Raw genomic sequence first — 22,170 nt, forward strand, 5'->3', positions numbered from 1 at the left:
TAGAGAAAGTAGTAAAAGAAAGGAATGGAGTATGCACATTGATTAATGGACCAAAAGATCAAGAGGACTTAACTTTTTATCAATATATATGCATCAAGTGAAGAAGCAGAAAAGCTTATAAAGCAGCTGCTAATAGATCCGAGGATACACTGATGGCAACACATTAGTAGTGGAGACTTTAATATCCTACTCTCATCACTGGACAGGCCAACCATGAACATGTTGAACTCAATAAAGAAATTAGAGGCCTAAATGAGGGTGGGAAGAGCCGATGTTTTAGGTCCCTCCAATACCCAAACAGTCCAATACATATTCTCAGTATACATGGAACAATTTCCAGCACAGCTCACATGCTGGGGACACATTTAGAGTCCATAAAGTCATGAATATATAAATCATATCAAGTGCCAAGTATCTTTCGAGACCAAGGTAATGTCATGAAGATAGAAGTTAACCATAGAGAGGAAAGTTGGAAAAAGCTCCAGCACTTGGAACTGAAAAACATTCTGTTAAATAATAACTGAGTCAAGGAGGAAGCCAACGAAGAAATGAAAAGATTGTTCAAAATAAATGATAATGAAGGCACAAACTATCAAAACCTATGGGTTGCTGCAAAAGGGGAAGTTCAAAACCAGGAAAAAGTGTAAATCAATTGTCAAATCTCATTGCTTGAGAAACTAGAAAAAAAAAAACCCCAAAAGTCCCAAAACAATTAAAAAAAAAAAAAGGAAATAATTAAAATCATGGGTCAGAGCAGTAGCATAGCGGGTAGGGTGTTTGCCTTGCACGTGGCCAAGTCGGGTTCGATTCCTCTGCCCCTCTCGGAGAGCCCAGCAAGCTACCGAGAGTATTCTGTCCGCACGGCAAAGCCTGGCAAGCTACCCGTAGCGTATTCCATATGCCAAAAACAGTAACAACAAGTCTCATAATGGAGATGTTACTGGTGCCCACTCAAGCAAATTGATGAACAACGGGAGGACAGTGCTACAGTGCTAATTAAAATCAGAGCATAAAAAAATGATTAGAAACCAAGAAACAATACAAAGTATAAATGAAACCAGGAGCTGATATTTTTAAAGGAGTAAATAAGTTTCACAAACCATTAGTATGAGTCATGAGGAAGAAAAGAAAAGGAAACCCAAATAAATTGGATCAGAGATAAAAAGAGATATTAAAAGGCACCACAGATATACAATGAGGAAGAGTTATGACTCTAATCTGAAGAACCTAGAAGAAATTAATTATTAGAATCAAACAACTTCCCAAGATAGACTCAGAAGGAAGTAGAAAACCTGAACAGATCGAACAAAAATAAGGGAATTGAAAGAGTAATTAAAAAAATCCCCCAAAGAACAGAAGCCGAAGTTCAAATGGTTTCACTAATGAGGTCCAAGAAAACTTCACTTCATATTACTCTACAGAAACAGCATTCAGGAATTAGAAAAAGAGAACGTGTGCAGGAGAGGTTTATGAGACAACCTTGATATGGGCTAAAGCAAAATATAAACATAAATGAATGATAACACAGTGAACAGAAAAAGGTAAAAGAATTCTGTATAAATACAGAATTATATATTTCTTTTCTTTTATGTATAATTATACTCTCAACTTGGATGATTATGCAAAGGGAGAATGTTTTCTTGTAGAACTATGCTACTGTTTCTCTCAAAAGATCTGAAAATAATGTATGTTGGGCCCAGCTCAGCCTCAAATCATAAATATTATAAATGAAACACCATGATGATATGTCTAGTCCACTGATTTCCATATTAGAACTGCCAGAAGGAATTGTACATAAACTCATCAATGTCTATAAAACAAGGAGGTAAGAGATAAATTACCTACAAAAGGTTGAAACAGTAGGCATATTTTTTGTCTGCCAAAAAAAAAGGGGGGGCAAGTTTCAGTACCCTCCATGCCTCAATATCTACACAGCTGTTCTATTCTCCTTTCTGCCCTTGAGGAATTGTTCTTTCTTCTTTCCTTGATAGGGAAAGAAAAAAGAAATAAGGCAAAGGAAAAATAAGTTATAAAAATAACACTCAAGTCACTGTTTTATTGTGTGCAGATGCATCCCAAGCAGTGCTCAGGGGTCCTGGGGTCAACTGGTTGAATTTGGGGATTGCTATTGGGTCGGGCAATGTCGTGATACCCAGGTCAGTAGTGCTGGGGGCCACCAGGGCTACATCCTGTGGGCAATGCTTGAGGATAGAACTCAGAGCAACATGATTACAAGGCAGGCACTCTGACCCCTGAGCTATATTCCTGGCATTCATCTACTTTTCTTTTTCTTTTTTTTTCTTTTGCTTTTTGAGTCACACCCGGCGATGCACAGGGGTTACTCCTGGCTTTGCACTCAGGAATTACTCCTGGCTGTGCTCAGATTACTCCTGGCTGTGCTCGGGGGACCATATGGGATGCTGAGACTCGAACCGAACCTGGTTGGCTGTGTACAAGGCAAACACTCTATGCACTGTACTATCGCTCCATCCCCCTCAGCCACTTTTCTTAATTTCTACTCAGTGTATTTTGCACTGCAAAAGTGGTGACAGAAATGAATGAACCTAGGAAAATACAGATTGTTCTTCCTAACTGAGATACACAGACATATATTTTCATGACCAATCAAATCCACAACAAAGAATCAGACACTTAGATAACTGATTTGAAAGAACAGGAGAGCCAAATTCTATCTGGAGTTCCACTATAGCTTCCATGAAGAATAATCAAAGGAGAGGTTCATCACTGCTGATCATTGCTTTAAGAACCCAGTTGAGATATATCCTCTACAGTAAATTGTAAATAGTGGCATTCTATAATATTAGTCTCATTATGGGTATACAGTTTGTTAAATGGCAGTGCTAACACCTTTCGTGGCTTAGCTCTGGGGAATATTCACAGACTAAGGGAAGTAAGTGTGCATCTATGTGAATGGTGAGGTGTCCTGACTGTCTTCTGAATTATCATCAATTTTTATTTTAATTAAGAATCAATGCTAGACTGGAGAGACAGCAACATGGGCTGGAGCACATGTTTTACATAGAAAGGAGTCATCTCTGAGAACCAGGCAAGAGGTTGCCCCTGAGCACTGGGGGGAGTGGCCCTAGAAACAAAACTATAAAAATAAAAGAGTCAATACCATTAAGTCTCTTATATGCATAGTCTTTTGTTAGAAGTTTAGCTTTTGAAATTATGACTAGAGATAACACCCATAGTTCAAGTCTGTGTATTAAAAAAAATAAATATAAAAGGTCACGGCGGCTCTCTCTCTCGCTGCCTGCGTTTGGTGGTCTTGCGCCGCTTCCCCCAACCCCGGGTGGCTGATGGTGATGGGCAGACGAAGGAGGGAACGAGGGCCAGGCTAGTTGGTATCAATCGCAGTTTATTCCAATCTCATTTCCATTCTCCTCTGATCCCCCTTCTCCTCTTGGATCCTGCTCCTTCACACTTTTTCCCTCTTCTGTCTCCTCCTGCCCACTCTTACAGCCTTAGTTAAATCCCAAAGCATAAGGGGTTAGGGTAGCAATTACACATAGGTGTGGTCATACAATCAACAGAGGTAAAGCCCTTTCCTGGGGGAAGCTTCTTCTAGGACAAACTCTCATTCAGCAGGACGACCCACCCAAGAGCGGAATTCCATCTATGGGTGTATTTCTCCTTTCCTTAGTCCAGCAAACATATAAACATTCAAAACATTAGTCATTTTGTATGGACACAGTAAGAGATACATTAAGCTTATAGGATTGCTCTCCTGGGGCCATCTTGCTATAGATCTCAGACTACAGGTCTCAGGCCAGATTAGTCTTTCCTAATTCTAGCAGGGTCCTAATTCAGTTGCTACTTTTTATTGTTTTGCCTTTTGGGTCACACCCGGCAATGCACAGGGGTTACTCGTGGTGGTGGTCAGGGGACCATATGGGATGCTGGGAATCGAACCCGGGTTGGCCGCATGCAAGGCAAATGCCTTACCCACTGTGCTATCACTTCAGCCCGACAGGTGCTACTTTTTGGATCATGACAGAATTTGTCCATGACCATGCTCTTAACTTATAGTTAAGTATTATGGCACTTTGGCCTGGCCCATTTCAATGCCAGGGTAGCTCACAGCTTGCCCTGGGTCCATCCAGTCCCTTGTTGGGACCGTGCTTCTGGGATACTAGGAACTAAGGGCAACTGAGGCTTAAGAGGAGAAAGCAGATGTCCAGAAGTGAATATTATTCGAAATCAATTAACTCCCAAGTTACAAAAGCATAGCATTAACTATCTTCCTGTGTCTATACAAAAAGGACATTGCTTTAGAGTAAACTATGCAAAAGGTCACAAGAGGAGAAAAGCAATATTTCACTTATGAATACAAGTCAAGTGTCCTTAGAAGGATCTGACCTTACAAGAGTCTGATTAGGAAAAAAGATGACAGATCATTTGGGGAAGCAGAGCACAAAGAAAGAGGTTACAGATAAGCAAAGGAATGGGAGCGACTCAGGAGCACTGTGATGGGTCTATCCTGATAAAACTTGCCCCCTGTGGCAAGGGAGAAAGGATAAACCAATGTTATCCTACACAAGTCAAAAAGACTAACAGCTCTGCAGATAGAGCAAATAGAGGAACAGGAAAAGGAGTCTATATTCAGAATACACACTTGGATTGAAAGGTTTTTTTTTTGATACTTAAGTTGGACAATACAATGTAAAGCAGTGTCCAACATTCTGGGTATTAAATATGGGCTGTAAAGATAGTATAGTGAATAGGGCCTTGAATATGGCCAAACTGGGTTCAATGCCCAGACTGTACATGGTCCCACAAACTCTGTCAGGTGTGATCCCCCCAAAAATTTTATTGTAGAGAAATACTGTTCTTTAAGAAAACAGTAACATTTCATCACTTATTAGAAGGTCAAACTAATTTTTTTTTAACTTTTTGGGTCACACTCAGCGATGCTCAGGGGTTATTCCTGGCTCTGCACTCAGGAATTACTCCTGGCGGTGCATGGGGGACAATATGGGATGCCGGGGATCGAACCCAGGTCGGCTGTGTGCAAGGCAAATGCCCTATCTGCTGTGCTATCGCTCCGGCCCCTCAAACTAGTTTTTAAAATAATATCAGGACTTATTTATGTGGCTAAGGAGGTAGGAGAGTAGAATTATAGGGATGACAATTATTAGTTGCTACCACTTACTGAGACTTAATTTATTCAAGGTCATTCAATTAGAATGTCAAAATTGGGATTTGAAATTGGTCTCTATGGCTCCAAATCCAAACTCTAATCTTCTGCAACAAAGTCTGTAGTGTATGAGGAACAATTTATACAATGAAAAAAAGAAAAATGGGGGGTGGGGAGGAAGAGAGAGAGAGAGAGAGAGAGAGAGAGAGAGAGAGAGAGAGAGAGAGAGCATGCCTCTGAACTAGTTACATTAGGTCCTTGAAACATTTTTCTTAGAGATCAAGAATGCTTTTTTGATATAACAAATCTAAATTGCAGAAATGAAGTCTGAAGGGAAGGTGAACGAAATTTTTCCCTTTCAAAAAGAGAAATTTTTCCCGTTCCAAAAAAACCCACAAAACAAAAACCAAACAAAAAATTTATATACTAGCTTATAACCCTTGGTTCGAAATAATCTTTACTTCTTAAGTACTTAAGTTAACATCTGTTTGCTCATAGCCTAATGGTTTCTAAGTTGGTTGAAATTTATTTTTTTGTTCCACACACAAGTTGTCATGAATTATTGGAAATGACACTTTGTAGGTAGCATCTCTAAGTAACATCACGATGCATTAGGTATTGTCTGCTACCTAAAGCAGAATCTAAGTCAGTTCAACAGGCCCAGAGTTGTTCTTTGAGTGTTCTTTTTCTGAACAACGGTCAGGTGGCAATAACAAAGATAGTTACAAAAGCAAAATATAATCAGAGATTACCAGGTGATTTAAATATTTAAATTATGTATAAGTCTTATTGTAACATAATTTATAAATAGATGTGAATTTCAACACATATTTGACTGAGCCTAAATTTAACCTGTGTTCTAGCTAAGTAAATAATACAACATTTTTAGTTTGTAATTAGAATTAACAAGTGTCAATATGTACATTTCTCTTTGGTTGATAGCACCACTTCAATATATTGTCTTAAATTAAGAGACAATATAATGGTTTAAAGTGGTTTACTGGTAACAGATCTGGGGTGGTGAGAGAGTACAAAGGGCTGGAGCTCAGGTTTGATCCTGGGCAATCCAGGGTCACTGAAGAATCAATGGAAGTGACTCCCAAGCACCAAGCCAGGAACAACCTCCAGCATTACTTATGTGGCACCCAAACAAAACAAACAAACAAACAAGCAAAAATGATAGAATATTTTTAATACATGCCTTTGTCATAATTTTGTAAACATAGTTTTCAGTCTTAAGGGTTCATTTAATACTTCATTTTTTTTGAAGACCAGGAGGACTGGCCCATCATTGGAAGCTTGCCACCAGTGGTGGGGGCTGCAGGCAGGAGAGTACAGTCAGGATAGAGAAAGGACCACTGTGACAACAACAACTGGAAATTATCACTAGAGACAAGAACCGAGTACTGAAAGAAGGTAAAGGGATATACACGATAATTTATCAGTACTGTATTGCAAACCATAAAACCCAAAAGGGGGGGAGAAGAGAGAGAGAGAGAGAGAGAGAGAGAGAGAGAGAGAGAGAGAGAGAGAGAGACAAAGAGGAGGGAAAGAGGAGGGAGAGAGAGAAAGAGAAACAGAGACAGAGATGGAAACAGAGACGGAGACAGAGAGAAAGAGGAGGGAGAGAGAAAGGAGGGAGAGAAAGAGAGATTGAGAGAGAAGAGGAAGAGAAAGAGAGTGAGGGAGAGAGAGAGAAAGAGAGAGAGAGAAAGAGGAGAGAGAAAGTGCTTGCCATAGAGGCAGAGTGGGGGGGTGTTGGGAAACTGGGACATTGATAGGTGGGAAATGTACACTGGTGAAGGGACCAGTGCTGGAACATTCCATGACTGAAGTTCAGTCAGAAACAACTTTTTAGCTGTGTATCACTGTGATTTAATAATATATGTATTTTTTAAAAACCTTCATTTTAAAAAAAAATTTTTTTGGGCCACACCCAGCATTGTACAGGGGTCACTCCTGGCTCATGCACTCAGGAATTACTCCTGGCGGTGCTTGGGGGACCATATGGGATGCTGGGAATCAAACCCAGGTCAGCTGCGAGTACGGCAAATGCCCTATCCGCTGTGCTATAACTCCAGGCTCCCCAAACCTTCATTTTTTACTGTAGCACTGTCCTCCTGTTGTTCATTGATTTGTTCGAGTGGGCACCAGTAACGTGTCCATTGTGAGACTTGTTACTGTTTTTGGCATATCGAATACTTCACGGGGAGCTTACCAGGCTTTGCTGGGGGGACTGAATATTCTCGGTAGCTTGCTGGGCTCTCTGAGTGGGGCAGAGGAATCGAACCTAGGTCCACCACATGCAAGGCAAACGCCCTATGCGGTATGCTATCGCTCTGGCCCAAAGCATTTCATACTGTATTAAAAAGCTATAGTAATTAGTAGATATGAACACCTATTTTTTCTTTTGAAAAAACTTCAACGATGTTTCTCAGAATTATCTCACAAAGATTTTTGTAGTAATATTGTGCCTGCTCATCCTCTTAAGGCAACTGCTGTGCTTATTGACAGAGGCATAAAGACTTGAGATATAGTTGTTAATTAAGCAGCACTGAATGAATTGAATTTAATATAAAATGGGGAAAGAATTAAAGAGTTAACATTCATCTTCTAGGAAAGTTTTATGTACCGAATAAAGCTGGCAAATAATTCAATATAAATAACTTGGTTAAATAGCTCGAAATAAAGATTGTTTTGTCGTTGTTTTTATTTAATTCCCTCTGTCTGAGAAAGTTTTGCCACTACTTTGTTCCAATACAGAAAATGTCAAAATATATTTAACATAAAAATGGACTGCTTCTTTCTTGTAAAGCACAAAGTTAAGTCTATCTCTTGTCTACCATCCTTATTATTTATTGTTCCTAGAAGCAACAATTTATTCTTCTTAGAGAAGCTATATATATTTAAGAATTATTCAAGCTGTAGGGATGGTAGAAGGAAGTTAACTTGTGCCAACTGAACATCACTGTTTGCTTCACCAACTTGTTCTTCCATAGCTGTTTGTTTAAAGTTAGAAAAAATTAATATGATGCCGCGTCTGCAGCACATGCCTTGTAAGTGTGAGGCCTGAAGTTGGACTGCTAACATGGCATGGCTCCCTGGGCAGCTCTTGGATTAGCTTTGGAGACTCCTGGGCATGACCAGGTGCGGCGCAGTGGTGCTAAGCACTGCTGGGTCAGAGTGGCAAGACATCACCAAGCCAGGCATGGGGCTCTCAGGCATGACTGGCTAAGTAATGTTGGGTCCCAGAATCCCCTCCCCTCTTCCTCCACCTCCAGCAATACTTGAGAGCAACTTCAGCAAGGTATTATCAAAAGAACCGCGCGCGCGCGCATGTGTGTGTGTGTGTGTGTGTGTGTGTGTGTGTGTATGTGTTTAAAGTCCATTAACATTTATTCACATACATTATTGGTCAATTTGTATCTATCATATTTCTACTTCCTGAAAATAGAGAGTGCAAATAAATAAATAAATGAATAAAAGGAGAGGGGGAACTCCTAGTGTTACCTGAAATGGGGCTAGGGACTGAACTTGGGGCCCCTCACTCCCCAAATGTCGAGTCTATCCTCCAGACCTCTGAGCTTCCTCCCATTTATTGAGGGTGAACATCTATTAATTATCACATTAAATAAAAACAGAAAATTATCTTTATTTTTGAGAATGAAAATTTTAATTAGGAGGTCAGTTGAGAAGAAAATTCTAGGTTTCAAAATTTAAAGTTCATGCTAGACACATACTTTATTTAGAAAACACTTAGATATTAATCTCTTTCATTTTAATTAAGGCATCTACTTTATTACATAACCATATTTAGAGGGGTGATTGATCCCAACATTTAATTATTGACTCCTAAGACCCAAGCCTTAGTATGTAATTTTCTTTTCCTGCCCACCTGCGAGATTAATATCAATAATAAAAGAGTATTGGTACAAGTTTAGCTATGTAGCTGTCGCATATAACAACAAAGGACAAATTACAAACTATGATTCAGACAGTCCTCACAGATGTTAGCTGAAAGAAAAATTTTAATATTACACTCAATTATCATTGGGAGAGCAACATGTTCTTATGTAGTTTTTATTTTTCACCCCTTCGGGAGGATGGTGGGTTTTTGGATCTCACCTGGCGATTCACAGGGAGTAATCCTAACTTTGTGCTCAGGGTTGTCTTCCAGTGGTACCGGGGAACCATGTGTTACTGGGTTCAAACCTGACCCTCCTGTATGCAAAGTATATGCTCAGTCCTTCGAGCTATATATCTGATCCTTTCTGCAATTTCAGAAAATTTCGAATAATAAAAGAACAGGTTCACATTAAAACAAAAAGATGAATCATATAAAACTTATAACCCCTACACTAGTCCTGCTAATGATTATTTAAGTTAGAAAAAAATTTAAAGGCTTCTAGGTGAAGAAGTCTAAAAATTCACAGATCTAATTACATAAAATAATTAGATAAAAATAAAATATATGCGTATATACATCAGAGCATTATGTTACTTGCCTTGTTTGTTTTGGGGGACCACAACTGGGAGAGTTTGGGGAATCATGAGGTGCTGGTGACCAAACCTGGGCTCTATCATGTACTCCAGTCTTTCGAGTTAGCTCAAAATTCTATTCCTTTCAAATATTCAACTATAACTAGGCATTCAATAGAACACTCCTTCCGTACATGTGCAATCTTTTTCTCTGACCAGGCAGCACTAAAATCTAACAAAGAATAGTAATACTGAGTGGATGGAAGGAGCCATTCAATAAATGCAAGACAGTTCAGAAGTTTAAGGTGGGCTAATATTCACTAATACTCTTGTGGCTATTCTAAGTCAAGAATGGAATTCAGAAAATTCAGAAAACAGAATCAAATTTTCTTAAAAGTTAAACTTTTTAAACAACAACTATTTTCAGATCACTAAATAACAATTGAAAGCTCAAGACATGGATGCAGAAAGCATAGATGTAGAAAACTAAAATTTCACACATATTTTAGTATTTAAAATATAATGAAATTTCTGGGGGTGTATATTGGGATTTTTGGTGGTGAAAAATGAGTACCGGTGAAGGGAAAGGTGTTTGATTATTGTATGACCGAGACTTAAACCTGAAAGCTTTGTAACTTTTCCCACAGTGATTCAATAAATAAATACAAGAAGAAAAAAAATAAACAAAATTATGAAAAAAAAAAGGTGGAGTTCATATCCAATTCAATCAGTTACTCAGTGGCTGAGTAAACAGCAGTAATCCTACATTAAAAAAAATAATGAAATTTCTGAGTACCACTTATTGGATATAAGAGATGTCTCAGCGTCTCAGCACTAGCCGTGCTCTGTTTTATGTAACATAGGCCAATAATATGAGGATTGTTATTACAAGCATTTAATAGATAAGGAAACAGATGCTTTGAGTGTTTGAATAGCTTGCTGGAGGTCATGCAGTTAGTCAGGAGGTAACTAAACATCCATTCAACACTAGTTCTGTCTAGTTTCCACTCTTAACCTAGCTTCTATTGTATAAGAGTCATCATAAGAAAGTATTTGCTTGCTAGGAATGGTATACACTGGGAGAGAAAGCAGAATGCAGGAATTTTACAATGTCTGGAATACTCTAATGTTCTAATTTTTTTTTTAAGAAAAATAGGACAGTGTATCTCAAATTGGAACTTTACCAGCTATACTAAAATTCTAGAAACCAAACAAACCATGGAAGCTGTAACCACTATGATGCTATTTCTATGGAAAACAATTTCTAAGTTTTAACTAATAATGTCATGAACATAATTATTTTATTACAGCTGCTTAAGAGAAGAAATTTTTCTTGCATAGCACTTCTAGTTATTATGTATTTGGGAAAAAAAGGAATAATAGCCTGCATTATTTATCTGTTAGAATGGGTCATTCAACTCACTTTGTTTCTTTTTTTTTTTTTTTGCTTTATTTATTTTTATTTTGTTTTTATCTTTTTAAATATCCTTTTGGCTAGTCATATAAGTAAAAAAAAATCTTCTGGTTTTCAAGAACAGAGCATCAATCCCAGAGTTGTTTGGACAATGATTTTTTTGACTGTGGCTAAGCATACTATTCCAAACCCTGCCCTTTGAGTGGTCTTTTACTGAGTCTATTCTGGATGCCCTGAAAGGACTCTCTCAATTGGAGAATGCCGATGGCATGAAGCACCAACAAAACACAGGGACTGAGCTAGTGCAGCCGGTAGAGAACTTGTTTTGTAAGTGGCTGACCTGAGTTCAAAGGCATGCGGGTCCTGGGGCTGAGATCTCCAAGCCTACTCGGATCGGGGCTGAGTATCTTCTACCCATATCCTCCAAATTCCAGTAGGCAGGGGTCACACCCACCAACTGGCCCCCTGGCATCATGTAATCACATCAACGGCCGAGACTCAGAGTCTATAAAACCCAGCTCCCAGAAGAGAACAGCGCAGAGCCTCCTGCCCCCGCGCCTGGCTGTCCTCACTGGGGCCCCTTGGAGGGGAGCGGGTTGAGTTTTCCTCCCTGCCCCGACCAGGGCTCCGGCAGCCGAAGACCTCCAGAACCAGCCACCACCATGCTGAGACCACTCTCTGCACACATGAAGGTACTGGCAGAGGAACAAAGGCATGCGGGTCCTGGGGCTGAGATCTCCAAGCCTACTCGGATCGGGGCTGAGCATCTTCCACCCAGATCCTCCAAATTCCAGTAGGCAGGGGTCACACCCACCAACTGGCCCCCTGGCATCATGTAATCACATCAACGGCCGAGACTCAGAGTCTATAAAACCTAGCTCCCAGAAGAAAACAGTGCAGAGCCTCCTGCCCCCGCGCCTGGCTGTCCTCACTGGGGCCCCTTGGAGGGGAGCGGGTTGAGTTTCCCTCCCTGCCCCGACCAGGGCTCCGGCAGCCGAAGACCTCCAGAACCAGCCACCACCATGCTGAGACCACTCTCTGCACACATGAAGGTACCGGCAGAGGAACAAAGGCATGCGGGTCCTGGGGCTGAGATCTCCAAGCCTACTAGGATCGGGGCTGAGCATTCTCCAACCAGATCCTCCAAATTCCAGTGGGCGGGGGTCACACCTACCAACTGGCCCCCTGGCGCTGCGTAATTCCATCAACGGCCAAGACTCAGAGACTATAAAACCCAGCTTCCGGAACCTCGCGGCTGCATTTGCGGCTGCGCAACATCTTTATATCTGGTTCCTACTTTGGACAAACTGGCAGGCTACCATATGTAACCAGCCCACACGGCAGAGTCTGGCAAACTCCCTGTGGCATACCCAATATGCCAAATACCAGTAACAATGATGGGTCTCATTCTCCTAACTCTGAAAGAGCCTTGAATATGGCAATTTTTTAAAAATCTCAGGGCTAGGAGGAAGGAGACGTTACTGGGGCCTGCTCGAGGCAATTGACAAATAACAAGATGGTCGTGATCGTGATCAACCTGAGTTCAATTCCTCAGCACCACATACAGTCTTCTGAGCACTGACAGAAGTGATCCCTGAGTGAAAAACTGGGGGTAAGCTCTGAGCACAGCTGGGTATGTCCCCTCCCAACAAACAAACAAACAAACAAAACCAAAACAGAAAAAAACAAAAGAGAGCATAGCAACGTTAACAATTTCAGGGGCACTGATGCTATCTGGGAAGCTGGTTTATTTCCAGCATTGGTAGGAAATTCTACAGTATATGAAATTTTCAAATACAACTTACACATTCAAAAAGCAAACGTGAAAGATTAAAAGTTTTTAAGATTAAGAAGTTTTAAGAAGACATTTGAAAAGTATATCACCACTCCTAAGTAAGGAGGTTAAAGATAATTGCTACGTGGTTCCTTATTTAGGTGGAAAATAAAAAATAAATAAACTCTAAAAAACCAACCAAACTAACTTCTTGACTTGGTGAAAACTATAGTGGTTCCCAGAGGGAATGGGGTGAGGGGTAAGAGGGCTGGAAAGAAGGATCTTTGACAGTATGGGATGGTATTAGAACTTTGGTGGTGATATGAGTTCTAATAATATGATACACGTACAGAATGTAAAACCAAACCTCTAAAATTCTATGGTACTGTAAGCCAATGATAAACAAGTATAAATTTTTATATCATAGAGGGATTTTTTAAATGTATGTCATATCTTAAAGGAATAATAACTTTAATACCTTTAGGCACAAAACTAAAACTTACCTTCGGAAATCAGCAACCAACTTGACATCAGCTATGACCATCTTATGCTCAATAATCATGTGTTTGAGAAGTTTGTCCTGTTCAGCCAGAGGAAAATGTTCTTCACAGAAAATACAAGGCACAGATGGAGAACCTTCCAAAGCAGTGGTGCCACCTGGACTTTCTGGCAGGGAAAGTGGTTCCAGGATACAATCTTTACTATCTGGGAGAGTCAAAAAGAAAAAGGGAAAAAAAGGGCTGAAACTAGCTCTCTTTAGAATGATTTCTTACCTCTTGCATTAAAAAATCCTAAAGAAACTTATATGTACCCCCAAAGGAAAATAAACAGTAACAGAGAACAGTATACTTTATTAACATTAAAAACGATTTCTACAAGTCCTGAGGCAGGGAGTATTGCTAAGCAGATCAAACTCTCCTTTGAGGTTTGATGGGAAGAAACTCAGGGCAGCTGTTCAAGCCTTCTTCTTGGACACTGGTCAATGTCACATCTCCCAGAGGTATTTCAAGAGGAGAGGAAAGGCTAAAATTTGCTGGATTAAAATTCTAGGGTCCAAATATGATATATGATTGAGAATCATCACAATATGGGCAACAAATTGTATATACTTAGGCTGAAGATGATGCCAAAACAATCCTTTAAGCTGCTTCCTACTGCACCTGCAAACCCTCTGCTGTTTCAGGTTATTTGCCACATGCAACGAAGAGTCTAACCACGTTTAATGGATATAGGCTATATTGGGTGGTCTAGGTCACAACTTTTTGGGTTGTTTTTGGGCTGTAGTTGCTCAGACAAAGAATGTTAATGATCACGATCACGACCACCCTGTTGTTCGTCGATTGCCTCGAGCAGGTGCCAGTAACGTATTCTTCGTCCTAGCCCTGAGATTTTTTTTTTTAAAGTGTCATATTCAAGGCTTTTTCAGGGTTAGGAGAATGAGACCCATCATTGTTACTGGTATTTGGCATATTGGGTGTACCACAGGGAGTTTGCCAGACTCTGCCGTGTGGGCAGGTTACATTTGGCAGCCTGCCAGTTTGTCCAAAGTAGGAATGAGATGATAAGATGTCATTCGCGGCCACGTGCTTCTGGGAGCTGAGTGTGATAATCTCTGGATCCTGGCCATTGTTGGAGTTACACGGCAGTTGGTGGGTGTAACTGTCTAGTTACTGGCAGGTCCAGTCCCAAACCGTGCAGGCTTGGAGATCTCAGCCCCGGGTCCCACACACCTGGGTTCCCCTGCCAGTTCTTTTATGCGTGAGGCTCATCCAAGTGTGTGGAGAGTGGTCCCAGCATGGCCTTGGCTGGGCCCCGGTGGTCTTCAGCTGTTGGGCCCTGGTGGAGACAGTCAAGCACAGGGTAGGAGACTCTGCCTTGTTCTCTCCCAGGAGCTGAGTATGATAATCTCTGGATCCTGGCCGTTGTTGGAGTTACACGGCAGTTGGTGGGTGTAACTGTCTAGTTACTGGCAGGTCCAGTCCCAAACCGTGCAGGCTTGGAGATCTCAGCCCCGGGTCCCACACACCTGGGTTCCTCTGCCAATTCTTTTATGCGTGAGGCTCATCCAAGTGTGTGGAGAGTGGTCCCAGCATGGCCTTGGCTGGGCCCCGGTGGTCTTCAGCTGTTGGGCCCTGGTGGAGACAGTCAGGTACAGGGTAGGAGACTCTGCCTTGTTCTCTCCCAGGAGCTGAGTGAATGTTAATGAATATAATGAAAAGTATGCCATATTTAATTAAGGCTAATTTTTAATTTTTAATTTTTTTTTGCTTTTGGGTCACACCCGGCAATGCACAGGGGTTACTCCCGGCTCTGCACTCAGGAATTACTCCTGGCCATGCTCAGGGGACCATATGGGATGCTGGGAATCGAACCCGGGTCGGCTGCGTGCAAGGCAAACGTCCTACCCGCTGTGCTATCTCTCCAGACCCAAGGAAGAATTATTTTTTAAAGATAAAGATACTCTCCACTAAACATAGAGTAAGAATGCAAAGGAAATGATACCATTCCATGCCAGAGGATGTTTCTACAGATCTGAATCCTCCATATATATTTTAGTTTAGAGGACTAGCCTTCAAACATATTTACTTTTCATTACCTGGAGTGCTTTTCAAAAGTATTAGTGAGTTCAACTGGCCTTACAGTTGAATGGGGGAAATGCAATTGTTGCCAAGAAGTAGTTCCTAGACCATTTCCTAGAAATCCATGATTCAGTTTCATTTGGGTTGTAGGTATCCTACTTATTTTGAGAGTGCAAAGCTCAGAAAGAACATCAATGATGTGACAAAAAGGCCTTATGGCAAGGCTTACTTGCTATTTTATTCTGCACTGAAGAAAGTCTCCAAATACTAGGCACTGGGAGAGTAAATGTAATCCAGTAAGATTAGCCTAACAGATTGTTTATTTCCAGCTGTCACCAGTAAAATTCTATCTACGTCTTACCACAAGCTACCTAGATAAGAGATACAGAGACATTGCTATAGAGGCCATGAACTCTAATGATTAAAAAGGAAAATTTATTGTATCAGCAAGAAAGGCAAAGGATCTTGGAAATTCTGTTTTGGCCCCAAATCAGCTTCACACATTTGTTACAAATTAACAACAAATTATCTGCTCTAGTTCTCACTTTGAACAGCAACTCTCTTCAAATGAAGTGGAAAAAAAATACTATCCTAAGGGAGCTGAATTTTTGAGGGGATCCTTTAAGCCAGTGATGCACAATTTTACTCATTTTGGGTAAGATCTTCTAAGTGTCAAAGTAAGGTAAAAAGGTAAAGGCCCTCCCGTTGATCGTCGATTTGCTCGAGCGGGCCCAGTAACGTCTCCATTGGAGACTTTGTTGTTACTGTGTCTGGCATATCCAATACTCTCGGTAGCTTGCCGGGCTCTCCGAGAGGGGCGGAGGAATCGAACTCGGGTCGGCCATGTTGGCCGCGTGTAAGGCGAACGCCCTACCCGCTGTGCTATCGCTAAAACAGCATTTCTCAAAGTTCATTGTGCATATAATCACTGGAGAATTTGTTAAAACCAAGATTCCAATTTAGTAAGTTCGGTGGCCAGGAAAACAAGTTAATCAGATCTGTAGCTCTGATAATAATAGAAAGATGGTCTCAGGTCCCACTTGCACTGAAGTCAAACTAAGGCTGCTCTTAGTAAATGACTGGAGCCAGCAGAAAACCTGCAGCAGATTCTTTCCTGCGAAACATAACTTCACTGACAGATGACATTAGTGAGAGATCTAGCCTTACGGGAAACTTCTTACAACTGTGTTGCTGAGATGCTACTCAGCCCTTCTTTCTTCCCTCTCTCTTTCCCAGACCTTAACACAATTCCAACCAGCCTCCTACTTTGCCTCTTCCACTGTACTTTTCAAATTCCATTCACATCAATTTCAAGTTGGTGTGTGTTTGTTAGAGGCCACCAACAGAGGCTTGAAATTCTGCAGGATGGAGCTCCCAGGCAAAATCATGCTTTGAGCAATAAGGGTCTATCTAGGGAACAAAACAATCAAGTACCTGTAATACATCTGTACTAGATCCTGGCTTCTTAATATGTGAGTTATGACCTCATTGAGGATAACTTGAAAAAGGTGTCTTATAATCAATTTCTGTATACTTTATTATCAGTAATTTCTGATTTGCATACCTATTTTAAATACCTGCACACCTTTAGCTGCAGACACATTTCTTGGGAGTAAAAAAGGACAAGTGGCAAAATTTTAATAAGTCCTATCAATACTCAATAGCCCTGAACTTTTCAATGTGTCACGGCTGCCAAATGGATAAGGTTGCTGGTATAATTAGGGAAAAGTCAGAGGGTTGTGAGGTTCCTTTTCCCTAAGTCAAATGAGAGAAGAAATGCCCATATCTTCACAGACTACATGCAGATATTTCAGCAAGTCATAGTAGAGAGTTGGGGAAACCTCTCACATCACTTCCTATTTTAAAAAGTTTCTGCAATGTACTTTGCATTACTACCACCACACCACTTCTGAAATAAAAAAAAAGAAACAATGTCTCACCTTCTCTTTTATCCTCCACTCCACTACTCCCCCGTGCTCCCCGCCCCTGGCAAACATTTAGAAAAACTCTTTGGGGTTAGAAAAAGCTAAAAAAGAGTGTAGTGACTGAGGCTGGTGATTTGGAGGGTGTGAGAATCTCTCTGGCATACGCTGCCCATTGAATGGTACTGGCTGTAACTGTGCGAAGTCAGAACTTCAAAAATTTTTGCACCGATCAAAGACCCCACATCCCTAGCTAGACAACCCGCTAGTAGAGATTATGCATTAGAGTCCTTCTCAAAATGCTATTTTCTGTCCTTTATCTTACTGCACTATAAAACACACTATAGAACACTTGATGACGTTTCTCCACCATTTTCTGTATATACAATGCATGTTCACTGTACATGCTTCGGTCGTGCATGCTTACCATACATTTTTCATCATGAACATGTATGAGTTTCCTGAAAAGCTACTGAAATAAGTGTATGCTGCTATATCACTCTCTCTTTCTGCTGGACCTAAACCCAGACCCCCTACTCTTTTTTTTTTTGGGGGGGGGGGGAGATATTCTGAAGCCTGCGCTGGCTGACATCCTTCCCAGCTTATGCTATTTTCATGCCAATAAAGCCCTCCATTTTATTCAGTTGTTCCTGTGCTTTTTTCAAATAGAAATAATTTGGTGATAAAATCAACCCAGATCATGAGTTTAGTTGCTATTCGCTTCACATTCTCAGAATCAAATTAAATGCTTACCTGATGAAACAATATTGATACCAGCAAAGGGGCCTTTTGTTTTTGCTCCTTTAATTTGGAAAATGCTATAAACAAATTCCCAAGTTTTCGAAGTAAAAAAAAAAAACTTTACATGTGTTCTTTGTTAATATTAAGTAATTCATTTGGTTATAGCTTTTTAAAGCACTTCATCAAATCTGAAGAACAGCTTTAGGCCTTTTTTCTAAGCTTTTGATTTGACAGACATTGCACTATTTCATAGGACTTCAATGTCTAGTTTTGGTTTTTCTGATTTAACTTTCTGGGGGTTTGGGGACACATCTGGCAGTATTCAGGACTGACTCTTGCTTGTGTGCTCATGGGTCACTGCTGACAATTTTGTAGATCATACCGCAGTGCCTGTGATCAAACTCAGGTGGGCTGCAAGCGCTTTAACCGTATTACCTTTCTGTACCCCATTAATATCTAGCTTAATCTTATTTATTAAGTGATATGTTTATTTTGATAATTAAAATCCAAGAAAGTAAAATTACTTCTCAATTCTTTTTTTTTTTGTTTTGCATTTGTATTTTTCTTTTGATTCCTTTTTTAAAAAAATTTTTATTAGAGAAACACCATGAGGTAAAGTTGTGGACATTACAAGTTTTTGTGCTTGGGTTTCAGTTATATAATAATCAAGTACCCATCCCTCCACCAGTGCCCATTGTCCACCCCCAATGATCCCAGTATTCCTCCCAGGCCCCCATCCCCCCCATCCCATCCCACCTCTGTGGCAGGGCATGGCTTTTTGTTCTCTCTCTCCTTTTGGTTGCTGAGGTTTGCAAAAGAGGCATTGAGTGGCAATCATGTTCGGTTTATAGTCTACATTCAGCCTGCATCTCCCATCCTGGGAGGATCTTCACAACACCCTTTACTTGGTGTTCTCTTCTCTATCTGAGGTGTCCTTTCCCCTAGCATGTGCAGCTGGCCTTTTTAAGCCATGGAGTGAACCTCCTGGTACTTATCTCGACTATTCTTGGATGTTAATCTCTTATTTTGTTACTTTATATTCCCCAGATGAACGCAATCTTTCTATGTCTGTCCCTCTCTTTCTGACTCATTTCACTTAGCATGATACTTTCCATGTAGTGCCACTTGTATGTAAATTTCATGACTATCTTTTCTAAGAGCTACATAGTACTCCATCGTGTAGATGTACCAAAGTTTCTTTAACCAGATATCTGTTCTCGGGCACTTGTTTTTTTTTCTCCCCAGATTTTGGCTATTGTGAGCAGTGCAGCAATGAATATAGAAGTGCAGATGTCATTTTGGCTATACTTTTTTGCCTCTCCAGGATATATTCCCAGGAGTAGTACTGCTGGATCAAATGGGAGCTCAATCTCTAATTTTTTTGAGAATTTTCCATATTGTTTTCCAAAAGGGCCGAATCAGATGGCATTCCCACCAGCAGTGAAGGAGAGTCCCTTTCTCGCCACATCTGCGCCAACACGGGTTGCCTTTGTTCTTTGGGATGTGGGCCAGTCTCTGAGGTGTGAGATGATTTCTCACTGTTGTTTTGATCTGCATCTCTCTGCTGATTAGTGATATTTAGCATTTTCTCATGTGCCTTTTCACCATTCGGATTTCTTCTGTGAGAAAGTTTCTGTTCATTTCATCACCCCAGTTTTTGATGGGGTTGGATGTTTTCTTCTTGTGGAGTTCAACCAGTGCTCTGTATATCCTTAATATCGACCCCTTATCAGATGGGTATTGGGTGAATATCCTTCTCCATTCTGCAGATTGTCTTTGTATTCTGGTTACTGTATCTTTTGAGGTGGAGAAGCTTCTTAATTTAAGATTGTCCGATTTGTTTATCTGTTTCCACTTGGATGGTCAGTGGAGTGTCATCTCTGAAGATACCGTTAGCCTTAGTATTGTGGAGGGTTTTGCCGACCTTGTCTTCAATGCACCTTATGGATTTGGGCCTGATGCTGAGATCTTTAATCCATTTTGATCTGACTTTTGTGCATGGTGTTAGGTGGAGGTCCAAGTCCATTCTTTCACATGTGGTTGTCCAGTTATGTCAGCACCATTTTTTAAAGGGGCTTTCCTTGCTCCACTTCACATTTCTTGCTCCCTTATCAAAGATTAGATGTTCATACATTTGGGGTTGTGTGTACGGATATTCCACCCTGTTCCATTGGTCTGTGGCCCACTTCTCAATTCTTGATGGTACCGCTCTCTTACACTGTCTCCTTCCTCACCAACTCAGTCACTCGATTTAACAGAGTGTGTGCCTTTGAAATGACATTTGAGGAATGGAAAAGACTGGTTGTAGTCTTTTAAACCACAACTCCAAAGCCCAGATTAAAGATGGAAGACCCTTATTTAATTACTGATGGTCTAATCATTTGCATATGTAGTATTTACATATTATTAAGGTCCAGTATTTAAAATATTACTTTGCTTTTACTGAGTGAGAGAATATAGGGGGATAGATTTAGATCAGCATTGTTATATATTTTCTGACCACACCAAGGATGTTGGATGAGGCTCAATCAGTACTCAAGATTCTGTACCTGATTTCACCATGTGGTGGGGGTAGGGAGTTGTTTTCCACACCAATAAGCAAAGGTTTCTTTCTTCAAGACTATTCCTCTTCTTTTCCTTTCTCTTTCTAGAATGGCAATTCTAGGTTGTCACCAGGACTTCTGACTGGGGTCCCAGTGATACATTCTATGGCTCAATTAATTTGTTGGACTGGCACACAGAACTCAGAGGAACACTTTATTTCCTATAATATTACAGGCTTAGTAATAGATGTTACTGATGGACAGATGTAAAGAATAGCCAGAAGGAAGAGATGCACACGCAGGGCAAAGTATAAGGAAAGAGATGAAGCTTTGATGGCATTTCTGAGCTCATCAATCTCCCTAGAAGCTCTCAGAACTATGCTCTTTCTAGGTTTTATGGAGGTCTCATCCCATAGGCACATTTCATTAAATCCTTGGGCAGAGGAGGTTGACTCACTCTTTAGTTTGACTCACTGTTTCCTTCTCTAAGGTGGAGATGGGGTGGGCATGTATGTATAAAAGTTTCCAAACTTTTAATTACAAGTGTCCCACTAGTGATTAGACACCATCTTTAACTTTCCAAAAGTAATTCATCAAATATCACAAAACACATTACTATCACTCTCAATACTTAGGATATTCAAAGAGCTTTGAAAGCTGTGAGCTAGGAACTCTGGACAAATATTAAATATGTATGAGAAATACATATTGTTCATCTAGACCAGAGATCTTCAATCACTAGCTCACAGACAGGTGCCAGGCTGCAGGAGTAGGAAGGTTGAAAACTGCTGACCCACCACCTTTGTTAGAACTGCTGGTCTGTGGGCCAGCATGCAGGTCAAGGTTAGTTCAAGGTTGAAGAATGCATCAACACTTCAGTTATAAAGACAACGGAAAGGTGCAGAAAAACATGTATGCTATTAGTGGTAAAGAGCCACTCCGAAATGAATTTTTTTCTTCTGTTTTTGGGTCACACCTGGCATTGTTTGGGGAACTACGCAATGCCAGGCATTGAACTTGGGCCTCCTACATGCAAAGCATGTGCCCATCCATTAAACTACATTTCTGGCCCTTTATAATAAATTACACACTATCCATGTACATGCACACATATGTAAGTATTAGATTCAAAAGAATAAATACACAAAAGAGAAATAATGAATGCATTTATTTGTCCCAAATTTGTGGCATAATGAATGCATTTATTTTCCCCAATTTTCTTTAACAGTGAAATAGTTTTAAAATAAAAGGTATATGCATTCCTCAACAAGACAGCAACAAAAGTGAATAAAAAGGAAGGTAGGTAATTTGTTTTGTTAAAGTAGTACTGTGGTACAAGTTTTAGGTATTCATTATAAATCAGTATTTGTATCACTTCATTAACTTCACCACAACAAGTTCAAATTTACTCTTTGCCATACAACTGATCCTTTACCTTATTTACTCAATTCCCTTCTTGTTGATCTTCTTTCAGCAATTACTGACTTTGCGCTATAGTCTAAAAGTATTTTTTGGTCTTCTTTAGTTTATTTTGCTTCTATATGTACCACACGGGAA

General features: G+C 40.4%; 1 protein-coding gene across 1 annotated transcript in view; it reads right to left on the bottom strand.

Moving 5' to 3' along the window:
* Positions 1–22,170, bottom strand: part of ZNF277 (zinc finger protein 277) — a 140,959-nt gene that overhangs the window by 53,322 nt on the left and 65,467 nt on the right. The window contains exon 2 of the mRNA XM_056118002.1: positions 13,332–13,533. Within this exon, the coding sequence (XP_055973977.1) occupies positions 13,332–13,533 (202 nt within the window). The remainder of the gene's footprint in view (positions 1–13,331; positions 13,534–22,170) is intronic.

Source organism: Sorex fumeus, unplaced genomic scaffold, assembly GCF_029834395.1.
Source record: "Sorex fumeus unplaced genomic scaffold, SorFum_2.1 ptg000037l, whole genome shotgun sequence".
In the NCBI taxonomy this organism is placed as follows: domain Eukaryota; kingdom Metazoa; phylum Chordata; class Mammalia; order Eulipotyphla; family Soricidae; genus Sorex; species Sorex fumeus.